General features: G+C 45.1%; 1 protein-coding gene across 1 annotated transcript in view; it reads left to right on the top strand.

Annotated features, from left to right (window-relative positions):
- PIK3AP1 (phosphoinositide-3-kinase adaptor protein 1) overlaps window positions 1-15,209 on the top strand; it is a 121,044-nt gene that overhangs the window by 61,603 nt on the left and 44,232 nt on the right. The window contains exons 4-8 of the mRNA XM_010833037.1: window positions 1,995-2,139; window positions 3,917-4,059; window positions 4,578-4,710; window positions 7,505-7,701; window positions 10,571-10,760. Of these exons, the coding sequence (XP_010831339.1) occupies window positions 1,995-2,139; window positions 3,917-4,059; window positions 4,578-4,710; window positions 7,505-7,701; window positions 10,571-10,760 (808 nt within the window). The remainder of the gene's footprint in view (window positions 1-1,994; window positions 2,140-3,916; window positions 4,060-4,577; window positions 4,711-7,504; window positions 7,702-10,570; window positions 10,761-15,209) is intronic.

The raw sequence follows: 15,209 nt of genomic DNA, 5'->3' as shown, positions 1-15,209 counted from the left end.
GAGTGTGAGATGAGTGCAATTATGTGGTAGTTTGGGCATTCTTTGGCATATTCTTTGGGATAGGAATGAAAACTGACCTTTTGCAGTCCTGTGGCCACTGCTGAGTTTTCCAAATTTGCTGGCATATTGAGTTCAGCACTTTCACAGCATCATCTTCCAGGATTTGAAATAGCTCAACTGGAATTCCATCACCTCCACTAGCTTTGTTTGTAGTGATGCTTTCTAAGGCCCACTTGACTTCACATTCCAGGATGTCTGGCTGTATGTGAGTGATCACACCATCGTGATTATCTGGGTTGTGAAGATCTTTTTTGTACAGCTCTTCTGTGTATTCTTGCCACCTCTTCTTAATATCTTCTGCTTCTGTTAGGTCCATACCATTTCTGTCCTTTATTGAGCCCATCTTTGCGTGAAATGTTCCCTTGGTATCTCTAATTTTCTTGAAGAGATCTCTAGTCTTTCCCATTCTGTTGTTTTCCTCTATTTTTGCACTGATTGCTGAGGAAGGCTTTTTATCTCTCCTTGTTATTCTTTGGAACTCTGCATTCAGATGCTTATATCTTTCCTTTTCTCCTTTGCTTTTCGCTTCTCTTCTTTTCACAGCTATTTGTAAGGCCTCCCCAGACAGCCATTTTCCTTTTTTGCATTTCTTTTCCATGGGGTTGGTCTTGATCCCTGTCTCCTGTACAATGTCACGAACCTCTGTCCATAGTTCATCAGGCACTCTGTCTATCAAATCTAGTCCCTTAAACCTATTTCTCACTTCCACTGTATAATCATAAGGGATTTGATTTAGGTCATACCTGAATGGTCTAGTGGTTTTCCCTACTTTCTTCAATTTCAGTCTGAATTTGGCAATAAGGAGTTCATGATCTGAGCCACAGTCAGCTTCTGGTCTTGTTTTTGCTGACTGTATAGAGCTTCTCCATCTTTGTCCATCTGAGAAGAGCATAAATTCAAAAACTCAAGAAGTCTTCTGTAAATCAGTGCCTCTTGCTCTGTAAGGCTGTGTCACCCACAGGTCTTGGTAAAATGCAGACTCCAGTGTGGTGTCTGGTGGGTCCAGGCAGGGCTTGAGATTCTGCGTTTCTAACAAGCTTCCACAGATACCAATGCTGCTGATCCCTTGGCCTCACTTTGGATACCAAGGCTGATCTAGAATCAGTTCAGTTCAGTTGCTCAGTCGTGTCTGAGTCTTTGCCACCCTGTGGACTGGAGCACGCCAGGCTTCCCTGTCCATCACCAACTCCCAGAGCTTGTTCAAACGCATGTCCATCACGTTGGCAATGCCATCAAACCATCTCGTCCTCTGTCATCCCCTCTCCTCCCAGCTTCAATCTTTCCCAGCATCAGGGTATTTTCCAGTAATTGTGTATGGATGTAAGAGTTGGACTATAAAGAAAGCTGAGTGCCGAAAAATTGATGCTTTTGAACTGTGGTTTTGGGGAAAATTCTTGAGCGTCCCTTGGACTGCAGGGAGATCCAACCAGTTCATCCTAAAGGAAATCAGTCCTGAATATTCTTTGGAAGGACCGATGCTGAAGCTGAAACTCCAATACTTTGGCCACTTAATGTGAAGAACTGACTCATTGGAAAATGCCCTGATCTAGAATACTGCTTCTCAAACTATCTGTGGTGAAGAACTTTTTAAAAATGTTGTTCTTTCAAGTTTACAATTATGCCATGGACCAATACTTTTATAATGTACAACAAAAAAAGAAATGCTATGAAAAAGTAAATAAACAGACATATAAAATACCAGCCCCAGGTTTTAAAATTATTATTAGGTTTGACAGACATAAGATGATCAAATTGCTATTAAGGGTTATAAATGTTCACTCTTGGGCTTTGTAATTGGTCTTTTGGGACCTGTGGCAAGCGGTCACTGCCTGGCACTGGACTGCAGACCCCACCCTGCCTGGAGCAGCTTCACTGGGGAGAGCTGGGGCTCCAAAAACCAGGGAGAAGGAACAATGACTGGTCTCCCATTCCAGGCCGAAACCACTGTCTACGTCATCGTGAGATGTAAGTTGGATGAGAAGGTGACAACAGAAGCCGAATTTTCTCGTGAGGATTCTCCCTCGATAAGGGTGGAAGCCAAGCTGGAGAATGAGTACACTGTTTCCGTGAAAGCTCCCAGTAAGTAGCCCCATTGACCTCCAGAAATTAGGCCTCATGTGAAGAGGCCCCTTTTTTCTTTACCTTATTGACAGCTGTCTTTATCAGTCACTGAGAAAAGTGACAACCAAGATTTGGATTGGTTGTCATATTCTCTTGAAAGGAAAAAGAAATTGTAGAAGCATACATGTGTGATGGGGAGGAAATGGATATAGTGCAATGTTTACAAAGTTAATGTATTAACATTTTTTAAAATTAGAGAAAAGTAGGAAAAGTAGGGATAAAGTCATCTGGTACCCTACCACTAGGTCTTCTTTGCCTTTTTTCCTAATTTTTAAAAACATAGTTGTTCCAATAGTATCTATTACCTTATATTCTGGTTTTCTTTAGGTAACCTTAATTTATCCTGTCTCCATCCTTTTACCAGTGTACTATTACATGGACTTTGAAACTCTCAATTTTATAATTTTTTTTTCTATTACGAAAGTAATGTGTGCTCAATATAGAAAACCTGGAGAATACAGTAACCATAAAAGAAAGTAGGTGGAAAATTACCCATATGCCCCCAAAGGAAATCACTGGTTTCTGTGTTTCCCCACATCTGTGTACAAAACTGTCTTGCAACCAACTTTTTTACTTGAAAATACACTGTGAATATTTTCCCGTGTTAATAAATATTCTTTTGACAAAATGATGCTTAATGGTTGCAAGGTAATCCAAGGTGTAGATGTACCGTAATTTATAAAACTAGTCCCTTGAATTGGACCTGTATCTTAAAACCATAACTTTTAAAGCTATATAATACTCAGCTGAATAGAAATATCTTTTTAATTTTCATTTCCTCATTATTGCCTATTTATGTCATTTTTGATTTCTTATTGTCTTCTTGTTATTTTAAATGATGATGTATTGAGCATCTTTATGCATGCAGGTTTTGTGTTTAGCGTAGCGTCCTCGAGATGGAATTCCTCAAACATTGGGCGTTTTTAAGGGTCCTGAAAGATGATGCTTAGTTGCTTAATGGAATATTACTACTATCAAGTTTATCCGCTATCTCATCACCAACACAGGCCTTATCACTTTGAATATTTTTGCTAATTTAATATGTTTCTAAAAAGTAGTCCACTGTTTTATTTGCCTTTCTTTGATTACTAGTGAGGTTAAATATTTTTCCATGTTCTCTACTTGTCACATTTCCTCTTTTGTGAATCGAATCTTTGTGGTTGGTGTATTTTTAATTTTTTCTTTCCCCCTCAAAACCCCTTCCTGTGGTGTAGAAGAGAGAGCACTCAGGGAGAGCACACAGTAATGACGGCAGCCCAGCAAGTGAATCAGTTCTACTGGTGCGATGGGCGGAAGTGTGGAGTCCCACCGCCAGCATCCCCCCTGCCTAGGTGACCGCTGGCCAGCATCCCCCCTGCCTAGGTGACCGCTGGCCAGCATCTCCCCTGCCTCTGGTGACCACTGGCCTTTATATAAAGTGCTTTCAATTCAGCTCTTCTTCCTGTCTATTGTGACTCGGGGCCTGCAGTAGTGAGTAAAGCAGATGAAAATCTTCGAAAAGTTAAATTGCAGACCCAGTGCAGATGATCCCTCTGACACAGAGCTCTCCTGTGTGTCGGTCTGCTCACTGCTTCTTTTGCTCTGTCCCTCACTTCCCAACCCTGCAGTTCACCTCCAAACCCTTTCTTCCAGTCCCCAATTCATTTCTTTACCATTTAAATAATCTAGGAACACTTTCCCCTGTACTCTTAAAAACAAAACAAAACAGTTTTATAGTATCTTTTCTTCCATCCAGACCTTTCATCTGGGAATGTTTCTCTGAAGATATATTCCGGGGACTTAGTGGTGTGTGACACCATTATCAGCTATTATACTGACATGGAGGAAATTGGGAATTTATTGTCCAATGCTGCAAATCCTGTGGAGTTCATGTGCCAGGTAAGGATGATGAAAGGACCCCAGAGTTTTCTGTGCCTGTAGTTTCTGCTCATGGTTCACAATCTGAAATCTGTTGGGGGGGAGATTGTTGTTGTTCAGTTACTCAGTTGGACTGTGGCACGCTAGACTTCCCTGTCCTTCACCATCTCCCAGAACTTGCTCAAACTCATGTCCATTGAGTCGGTGATGCCATCCAACCATCTCATCCTCTGTCATCCCCTTCTTCTCCTGACCTCAATCTTTCCCAGCATCAGGGTCTTTTCCAGTGAGTTGGCTCTTCGCATCAAGTGGCCAAAGTATTGGAGTTCCAGCTTCAGCATCAGTCCTTTCAATGAATATTCAGGGTTGATTCTCTTTAGGACTGACTGATTTGATCTCCTTATTGTCCAAGGGACCCTCAAGAGTCTTCTCCAACACCACAGTTCGAAAGCATCAATTAAGGCAAAAAGATGTAACAGTATGAAAAGGGTGGGAGATAGCTGGATTTAAAATCTGACCATCTTCACTTTTGTATTTAGGCCTTTAAAATTGTGCCCTACAACACGGAGACCCTTGATAAACTGCTAACGGAGTCCCTGAAGAACAACATTCCTGCAAGTGGGCTGCACCTCTTTGGAATCAACCAGCTGGAAGAAGAAGACATGATGACGAGTAAGTCGCCAGTTAAAACTCAAGAAAAAGGCCACAGGTCGATTTCAGTTGGTCGGTTTCAGCATGCAGTCAGCCTGTGCTCATGCTTTCTACTGGATCCTGCTCTTCTGTTCATCCTCTGAGAAACAGTCATTCTTCTCTGGTCAGCCTGGGATTCTAAATTATAAGCCCAAATATCTCACTCCCTTACTAAATACCCTCTGTGGTTCCCACTTGTCTTCTAATGTCCAAACTGCTTAACCTTTCACAAGCCCTTCCCCAGGGGCTCCTGCAGTGTTTCTGCTCTCACCCCTCTCTGTTCTCTCCCTTGGCTTCTATGCTCTGCTCTACGGAAGGTATGAACGTCTTTTACCTAATGAAGGCTCCACCCTGCCTCTTGCTACCTCAACCTTTGAGAGTACAGCTTCTTCCTCCCCTCCTCCTGCAGCAGCACTTCCTCAGGTAGGTCCCACCTACATGCTGTAGGTGCAAGCTCCCCTTGCATGTCGGGTTCTTGTACTCTTCAGCTTTGTCTGTCTTTTTTGCTGGTCTGTCAGCTGGATGATGGAGAAGGCAATGGCACCCCACTCCAGTACTCTTGCCTGGAAAATCCCATGGACGGAGGAGCCTGGTAGGCTGCAGTCCATGGAGTCACGAAGAGTCAGGCATGACTGAGCGACTTCACTTTCACTTTTCACTTTCATGCATTGGAGAAGGAAATGGAAACCCACTCCAGTGTTCTTGCCTGGAGAATCCCAGGGACGGCAGAGCCTGGTGGGCTGCTGTCTATGGGGTCACACAGAGTCGGACACAACTGAAGCGACTTGGCAGCAGCAGCAGCTGGATGAACACAGGGACTGTGCCTGGTGGCTCACAGTAGGCACAAAACAGTTATTTGTTTGACGAGGGAGGAGCAGTCTTGTGGGCATGTGTGCCTTGCTGGGAGCTGGGAGAAGCACTTGCATGGGGATGGTGCCCTGCATGCTGGACTGGATGCTTGTTACGGCACTTTTGTGGATGCCATTTTTCCTTCACGCCGCAGCTGCACTGCCTAGGAGGAGCCCAAGTCTCTGGTTACTCACTGCCTGCATTTTATCCTTCCACAGCCTCTGAGAGCCATAAGGATGAGGTTATATTACCTTCAAGTACTTCTCCTGGGGGCATTTTCTTGTTGCCTCTCCCCATTTTCCTACTGTGAAATATTCTTGCATCACTTTCAGCGGGTGTTAATATTCCCTATTCGGGCTCAGGAGAGAATATTTTGTAGCTTGACAATCATGGGCGATCCTGGGAACATTTTCAGACCTTCATTCCAAAGATTATATCCTGGTGGATAGGATGCTGGGCTTGTCTTTTTGTTTTTTGTTTTTTTTTAGATTTTTTTTTCAACATGGACCATTTTAAAAGTTTTATTGAATTTATTGCAGTGTTGTTTTTGTTGTTTATGTTCTGTTTTTTTGGTTGCAAGGCATGTAGGATGTTAGCTCCCTGACCAGGGATTGAGCCCAAACCCCCTGCATTGTAAGGCAAAGTCTTAACCACTGGACCACCAGGATGTCCCTGGGTTTGTCTTATTAAAAAAATACATATATGTATTTACTTACACATACACACACACACACACACACACACATAAGACGTATGTATATATACATATATTTATCTGTTTATTTATCTATCACTTTTGTGCTTTCCTCATGGCTCAGTTGGTAAAGAATCTGCCTGCAGTGCAGGACACCCCGATTCGATTCCTGGGTCAGGAAGATCCCCTGGAGAAGGGAAAGTCTACCCACTCCAGTATTCTGGCCTGGAGAATTCCATGGACTGTATAATCCATGGGGTCACAGAGAGTTGGATACGACTGAGTGACCCTCATTTTCACTTTCACTTTGGGCTTAGAAATCAACTTTTATAAAAATTAAAAAAGAGATTTGTCCCCAACTTCCCCAAACAAACATGTCTATTTCCTTGGTTGAGTTTGACTTGCTGTATCACATATTAGTAGGTGGAGGGCTCATGGGGACCAATGACTCTCAGGAGCACTTTGTTTCTCATGAATCAGAAGGTTCGTGGACATCCTGGGGTTTGTGTACGTTAATAACATCACTCAAAGCCTGTCCTTAACAAAGAGCTCACCGAAAACCACCTCATTAATCCTCCCAGATCCCTTTGAGATAGTATGGAAATATTTTCTAGTTCAAAACTAAAGGTCATGGACCGTCTAAGTAACAGCCTCAGGATTACCTGGCACATGTTATGAAACTGGGCATAAGAGCTAAGAAGATGGATTTTTTTTTTCCCTCCACGCCCACACAGTTTGCGGGATCTTAGTTCCCTGACTAGAAATTGAACATGTGCCCACAGTAGTGAGAGCACCGAGTCCTAACCACTGGATTACCAGGGAAGTCCCAGGATTTCTTTTTGTTTAATCAGCATACCTAAAGCGGTTATTTTAAAGTGTTCTGAAATTTGAAGATGTTCAAAACACGATCCCTGTTGCTCTTCATGGCTGCTTTTTAAAAAAAAATCCTTAGACTATCCACATATTTTGAACTGGTGTTATTTCTCAGGATTCGCCAATCCTTTTAGAGAAAGGAGGCAGGATATTAATGATAGATTTGGTAATCAATTGACACATCATTTCCTCTGTCATCTTCAGCGGTGCCCCAGAGGAAGCCATCAGATGTTAGGTCAGTCAACCAAGAAGCAATGGTTGAGCATGGCTGGGTGCCGCATTAGGTTTCCAGTGTCATCTCCATGAGCCTGGTGCCCTGGGCTTTCTCTGATCATTTCATTTTGCTTGACAATTTTTCAGATCAAAGGGATGAAGAGCTGCCCACTTTGTTGCACTTTGCTGCCAAGTACGGCCTGAAGAACCTCACTGCCTTGTTGCTCACCTGCCCGGGAGCCATACAGGCCTACAGCGTTGCCAACAAGCACGGCCACTATCCGAACACCATCGCCGAGAAGCACGGCTTCCGGGACCTGCGGCAGTTCATCGACGAGTACGTGGTAAGGTCAAGGCGGGAGAGGCCCCGGGAATGGGAAATGCACCATGTGGTCCCCAGGGCTGCCTTTGCACCAAAGATCTGGGTGGACTTCATCTCTAGCATGTCCTCGTGTGCCTCTGCTGGCAGGGCCAGTATACACGGGCTGAAGAGATGGGCCCTGGAGTCACATGTCGTGCACGTGTGTGTTCTAAGTCACTTCACTTGTGTCCAGCTTTTTGCGACCCATGGACTGTAGCCCACCAGGTTCCTCTGTCCATGGGATTCTCCAGGCAACACTGGAGTGGGTTGCCATGCCCTCCTCCTCCAGGGGATCTTCCTCACCCAGGATTGAACGCAGGATCAAACCCGCATCTCTTAACGTCTCCTGCATCGGCAGGCAGGGTCTTTGTGTCCCCTGGGAAGCCTGGAGTCACATGGACCTGGGTCCAGTTTCCTTATCAATACTTGTTAGCCACATGACTTTGGGCAAATCATATATCTATACTCTTTCTCTTTCAGTTTCCTAATATGCGGGAGAAAGATGATAATAGTTCTACTTTTAGGGTTGTTTTGAGGATAAAAAGAGATAATGTAGGTAAAGCACTAAGATCCACCCTTGAAAAATTTACAGAGTCATTTGTCGAGTGAATCTGCTGAGGGCAGATGCCAACTCCTCTTTCCAGCTGCCTCCCCACCCACCTCCAAGGCACTTGGCAGGATGTTCCCAGCTGCTTCGCCCACCGTCAAGCCCAGGTTAATTGTTAAGCTCGGTTCCTTTCTTAGCACTGACCACAGTAAAACTCTGCATCTGAGCCTACAGGGAGGCCAGCCGTGAGGCCCCGCCTCCTGACAACCTCTCTCACTTTCTGAGCCTCTGCCTGTCTTTAGGTTTAACTGTTTCTCTAGTTTAGGATCCACAGATCCTCCTCGATCATTGACTTGGGGGTCCTTCTTTGAGTGTAATCTCATCCTGTATCTTGGCCTTGATACATGCCCCAAAATTCCTTCCATTGTTTTGGAGGCAGATGCCCTTTGTGACTCCACCCTTTTCTGGTTTTCTTCCGTTTTCACGATTCACAGCAGCAACGCGGAAATAGCTCAGCCTCTCATATGAGGCTATGACCTCAGAAGGAACAATGAACACAATCCAGTCTTGTTTTCTACCTCCAGATAGGAGTGAGCCTGACACCTCCCCAGAAACTTACCCCTCTGCTCTGGACTTGACAATCTACAAGGCAGTGACTCACTGAGATATAGAGAGAGGCCCCCCAAATTTGGGGAGTGATTAAACATATTGAATGAATAGAACAGCATGAGTGCTTATTTGGTGTATCATTGGCATAAATGAAGCTAAAAGGTACTTACAGTCTAGAAGCATTTACTTGGCTTCACTTTGGAGTCAAAAATGTATAAAAGGCAGTGTTAGGTTTCCCTGCCAATAGTTTTTGTTAAGAGCATACTGTGTTCAGATTAATGACCACTATTTATTGCATTTATTTGATTGGCAAATGCATTGTCTCCTTGAGACCTCCCCACTATTCTTTGAAGTTGACAGTATTGTTATCTTTAGCAAAGGAGGAAAAGGGCCTCAAAAGGCAGAGTAGTTGTGCCAAGGGCCCCACACTTGTCAGGGTGGAGATAGGATGTGAACCTAGTTGATGCTAAAGCTGGGGCCCGTTATCCTACTTTATGTCACAGGGACGTGGAAAGCTGCATGTCCAGTTTGCACTGAAGTTAATCTGGTTCACATGTGTCGTATCATCTTTGTTTTCAGACTATAATCCCTTCAACCAATGCATCTCCAGCTTTGCCCCACAAAGGTCATCCCTCCATGTTGTTCGTGATTCCAGAGAACCATCCCATTTCCTCTTTCCATCATATCAAAACCAAAAGCCAGGCTCTGAGTCTCCAATACTCCACAGCTGTCACCTGGTCCATTCCCTGGGGTTCATCAGAAAACCAACGCAGAGTGTCAAGAGCAGATTAGTGCTCTTGGGGTAGTGATGATGAAAATGAGGATTTTTGTGGGTTGATGCTGAAATAAGGATTGTGAAACACCAGAGTTTCTTACCAGGAGAAGTTGTGCAGGGGTTTCAGAGAAGTCACCTCTCTGGCTTCATCACTACCTGGAGGCAGAATGACAGAAGGGGGCGGGTCTCTCTGACTTCAGTGCATTTCACCCAAGACCACCTCACTTTCTGGACACAGGATTTAAAACTGAGATGGGCACTTTGAAGTGAGCTCAGGCACTTTGGAGCAGCCTAATAGAAGGAACAAGGACAGGTGAACTAAGTTCCCAAGGGACTTCTGACTATGCAACTTAGCTGCAGCCCTGTTTAGCCCATTTGCCTGTCCATCTGGCTAATCAGCAAAGGTTCCACCTTTGTGGCCATGTGTTCCCATCTGAGGAACCACTAAGGTATGGTAGGAAAGTCAGAAGCCAGGATTGCAGATCCTTGAGTAAGGCACTGGATTTTTCTGAGCTTTGGTTTTCTCGTCTGTGAACGAGAAGCAGCAGTGGAAAGGATGTCAGGATAGACTACATAAGCACATCCCTAGCCTTTCCCTGACACATCAAAGGCGCTCATGAGAAGGTGGCAGATTTGTATCCTTCAGGCATTGGACATTTAACAGACGTCCCCTCTGAGTGCCTAATTGCTCCTTGGTGTTGGAGGAAGATACAAAGGTGAAAACGAAGGACATACAGCAACGACTTGGAGCCTGGCTCCTCAAGGAGCTTTCAGTCTGGTGGGAAATCGACCTGCACACCCAGTTGCAACCCTGATTCTTGTGAGCCTTTACTCGACTGTCACGAGGCCACTCGCGCCCCTGACGCTGCCCAGAGAGCCCGGCTGTGTCAGCGTGCCTGTGGGGCCCTCCCTCTCTTTCAGGAAACTGTGGACATGCTGAAGAGTCACATTAAGGAGGAGCTGATGCAAGGGGAGGAGGCTGACTCTGTGTATGAGTCCATGGCCCACCTGTCCACGGACCTGCTCATGAAGTGCTCCCTCAACCCCGGCTGTGACGAGGAGCTGTACGAGTCCATGGCGGCCTTCGTCCCAGCTGCCACCGAGGACCTCTGTAAGTCGCCCGGCTCAGTTCTGCTTCTGTCTTTCTGCTGACAAAAGCGTTTCTTCCTTCTGCTATGTGTGGGGGAAGTCCCTCACTTACCCTTACCCCAACTCCGGAGAGATGAAGATCCCATTTTACACAAAGTTAGACAGATCATCATGTACTATGACAAGCAGAATTGTTCTCCAAACTTCCTGCTTTGTTACGGGAAAGTTTAAGCAGGGGCCTGGAAGGCAGAGTTGATGAAAAGTGTTGCCTTCATATCCCAGAAGTGAAATCAGTGGCTTTTGACTCTTATCAATCCCAACGGTCCCTTTTTTATAGCACACATTCTGTAATGCTCCCCCATCCACTACGCTAACATGAGATTTGTATAATATAACCTATCTATTAATACACATGAAATTTTTAGAAATCAAATATTGCCCTGATTGAAATATAGAAGAGAACTAGGAGAGGAGGACATGGTGCATTAGGCAGATGCGGTCACCTACTCTCTGAGTCACTGGCACTGTCACGGCTGCAAATGCTGGCTGATATGTTCATTGTTTAGGTGACTTGACTACTGCCAGCAGTGCTGGCATCAATGCCTGGGTTTTCCTAAATGGTGAGTGATTTCTCGCATTCTCCTCCCCGTTTTTATAGTAATGGAATTCCTGGAAAGTTTAATATATATGAAAATGATGCAAAAGTACAAGTTGCATTTTATAAATGAAGTAGTTTAGCTTCTAGGCTCAGAAAATTATGAAAAGCTTTTTACTAGATTAATGTATAATAAACTTATTTCCAAAATATCATATCTCTAGGACATGATTTTTTTTTGTAAATTGCTTAACAAATTTTACCCTTTTTTGTTTATCTTGTTTTATTCAATAGCAAAAATAGCACATACTTCCAAAAATTGGAAACAAAAATGTAGAACCAAGTTATTAAAAGTCTATGACTCCACTCCACAAACCACTATAGCACTTTCGTTTGGTAGATATATTTTGCCCATATTTTTCCTTATACCTGCTGATATTAATTTAAAAAATATATACACGTGTATATGTATAAACAGATCTGTACGAGTACACACATATGTATAAATACATATCATAAGCAGTTATTGTTTAAACTCGTGTGTGGGTCTAGCGAAATATTTTAAAGTCATTGGGGACCCAAAATAGCGCTGTCCCCCCGCACTGAAGGTGTTGTAGCCTCTTTCTGCCTTCTGCTCAATGCTAGTCGTGTATCATAGGGACAACCCAAAATACCCTCACAGATTTCCCAAATACCCTGTAGAGGGCAGTGCCAGTCCCCTGGAGAACCACTGGTCTAAATCACATTGGGTTTCAATGCACATATCAGCGCTGAAGCAGGAGGACCACACACCTGGCCCTCCAAGAGCCTTCTTTTCATGTTACCATTATTTGCTCTGAGATGCTAAGAACCCTGAAACACTGCCTACATCTTCGCTGTCCTTCCCTCTGGTCTAATTAGTAGATTCAAGAAAGACAAGACAAATACTCATCAGCACATCTATCAGCTCTTTGATGGAGGACTTTCTAGAATGAGCTGAATTGAGTATTGCCAACTTTCAGCCTGAGAAGAAGACCGTAGGGATCTGGCCCCATAGGGAGTGGAGCCTGATTTTCCCACCTATGAACAGAAAAGCAGACACAAAGAGGGTGTTTTGGAGCCGCAAATGTGGGCAGGTTGGGTGGCCAGAAGCGAACCCTGATACTGCAGGGCCTTTGACGCTGCAACCCCAACATCTGGAAGGTATGGTCCTGTGGTTGTTAGGTGCTTCCCCGTCAGACTGGCTGCTGCTCTGGGGGTGGGGAAGAAAGAGGGAAAGAGTGGTAGAAACTCTCTCCCAGCACCTGACTGGGAGGACCGAGGTGCTGATGGAAGCTCTTCCCAAATGAGCTGTGACCCAGCAGGGAGGTGAGGAGAGAAGGCGTCATCCCCACCGTCCGCATCCTCTGCCTCCCTGAATCCTCTAAGCAGCCAGACGGGGGTACTCTTAATTACCTGCACTTTACAAATGGGGAAACTGAGACACAGAGAAGTTAAGCAGCTCTCCCAAGGTTTCACAGCTAATAAGTGATACAGCCCAGGGTTGAACCCAGGTCTCTCTGTCTCTAGGACTACATTCCTTACTCTGCACCAGAAATTTTCATCTAAAACCACAAATTTGTAGTCCTGGTTTCTGTTTAGAAAAACCATCCAGCAGCTCCAGCCAGGCTTCCTCTTTCTGTGGCCCAGATGTTGGCTCATGAAACAGCCTCTGGTGCCCTCTGGCCCTTGCACACCCATCCCTCTCTCCATGGACCCAGCAAACAATTCTGGAGCATCGGTGTTTCAGCCACTTACCTCTCCCCGTTGTTGGTGAGAAAACGGGGTGCAGGGGAGACGCGGTCCTCTGCAGTCTGGAACACAGGCCCATTCACGAAAGAACATTTGGAGAACAAGAAGTACCCCTGTGGGAAGCCAGAGACCACGCATCAACATTTCTGCCCTGGGTCCCTACGGTGGACCAGCTGGACAATGAGAGAAGCCCCCACTTTACTGGCAGTTGATTTAGTGTCGACAGAGAGCCTTAACCCCCGTTATGCCTCTGGATGTTCCAGCACACAAATCCTACCACATCGGTGCAGAGCTGGCCGGAACACTAAGGGCAGCCATCCCACTCCTCCTGGTCTGCCAGGCCTCTCACAGTGGGAGCCCTGAGCCTCTCCAGCACTTTCCAAGGCAGCGGAGTGCTAGGGTGCTTGCCTGGTCTGCGGCCAGTTGGCAACTTGTAAAGTTACATGGGGCCAGGATAGGGTGGGGGGAGATTCTGGTTGCCTTGGAGCTAACAGGAGGCCACAGACAGGCAGGCTATAAAATTCGGCTGTTTGGGGAATGGGCAAAGGAAACCCAGTGCATTTTTCACTTTCCAGATCATATAAACTCTGAATTTTCTGAATCTAGATATGATTTGTGTTTCTGTCTGTGGTTTAACCTTGAGAATGACTACTGGCCCAGAAGCAGCAGTCACTGGTACCTGGGGAGGAACCATTCATTTTACTACCAGTGGCCAGCAACTCTAGGAGAGAAGGCAGGTTAGGTCATAAACAAGCAGGGCAAACCGATCAGTCTAAGACGTATGTTTCTAACAGCATCCAGCACAGTTATCACTGGGAACATCTGCCTTTCGTGCACTGCTTTTATCTCTGTGATCTCATGTGATCATCCTGGGGCTTGGCGGATAATCCTCTTCATTTTAAAGAGAAATGGCTGCCAAGGTGCCAAAACTAAGTAACTTTCTTAAGTCCCGTCGAGAAAGAACTGGGTCAGGAAGCTGGGTTTGCAGATTCACAGGGATCCAGGCTCTCAGCTGCCCACTGGGTTGGAGGACCCTCCTGGCCTGCCCTTCCTCTTAGGTCTACACTTGCCTGCCATGGGACAGATACAGGAGAGTTATTTCTAAATTGAATAGCAGAGGTTATCAGTGTCTTGCCTTGTTACAATTCAACCCTAGAAGCTGAAAATAAATATATTAAGGAAACTAGGCTGTGTTTATTCACTAACTGACTCACTGACTCATTCACTCATCCGCTCACAGGACAACATAGTGGATACAGCTAGGCCAGCTCATACCATTGCTCCAGAGTTCATCTAACTATGTTGGGACAAATCTGCCCCTTTCTTTTTTTTTTAATTTTTATTTTTTAACACCAAAAACATTTTGTATTGGGGTATAGCCAATTAACAATGTTGTGATAATTTCAAGTGAACAGTGAAGGGACTCAGCCATACATGTATCTATTCTCCCCCAGCCCCTTCTCCCATCCAGGGTGGCACGTATCATTGAGCAGAGTTCCATGTGCCATACAATAGGTTTTGTTGGTTCAGTTCAGCTCAGTTCAGTTGCTCAGTCATGTCCGACTCTTTGCGACCCCATGAACTGAAGCACTCCAGGCCTCCCTGTCCATCACCAACTCCCGGAGTTCACCCAAACTCATGTCCATCGAGTCGGTGATGCTATCCAGCCATCTCATCCTCCGTCATCCCCTTCTCCTCCTGCCCCCAACCCCTCCCAGCATCAGAGTCTTTTCCAGTGAGTCAACTCTTCGCATGAGGTAGCCAAAGTATTGGAGTTTCAGCTTTAGCATTTCTAAAGAAATGCTAAGAAATGTTTCCAAAAAACACCCAGGACTGATCTCCTTTAGAATGGACTGGTTGGATCTCCTTGCAGTCCAAGGGACTCTCAAGAGTCTTCTCCAACACCACAGTTCAAAAGCATCAATTCTTCGGTGCTCAGCTTTCTTCACAGTCCAACTCTCACATCCATACATGACACAGGAAAAACCATAGCCTTGACCAGATGGACCTTTGTTGGCAAAGTAATGTCTCTGCTTTTGAATATGCTATCTAGGTTGGTCATAACTTTCCTTCCAAGGAGTAAGCGTCTTTTAATTTCATGTCTGC

Source organism: Bison bison, unplaced genomic scaffold (assembly GCF_000754665.1).
Source record: "Bison bison bison isolate TAMUID 2011002044 unplaced genomic scaffold, Bison_UMD1.0 scf7180017862979, whole genome shotgun sequence".
In the NCBI taxonomy this organism is placed as follows: Eukaryota; Metazoa; Chordata; class Mammalia; order Artiodactyla; family Bovidae; genus Bison; species Bison bison.
This window is presented reverse-complemented; position numbering and strand designations above follow the sequence as displayed.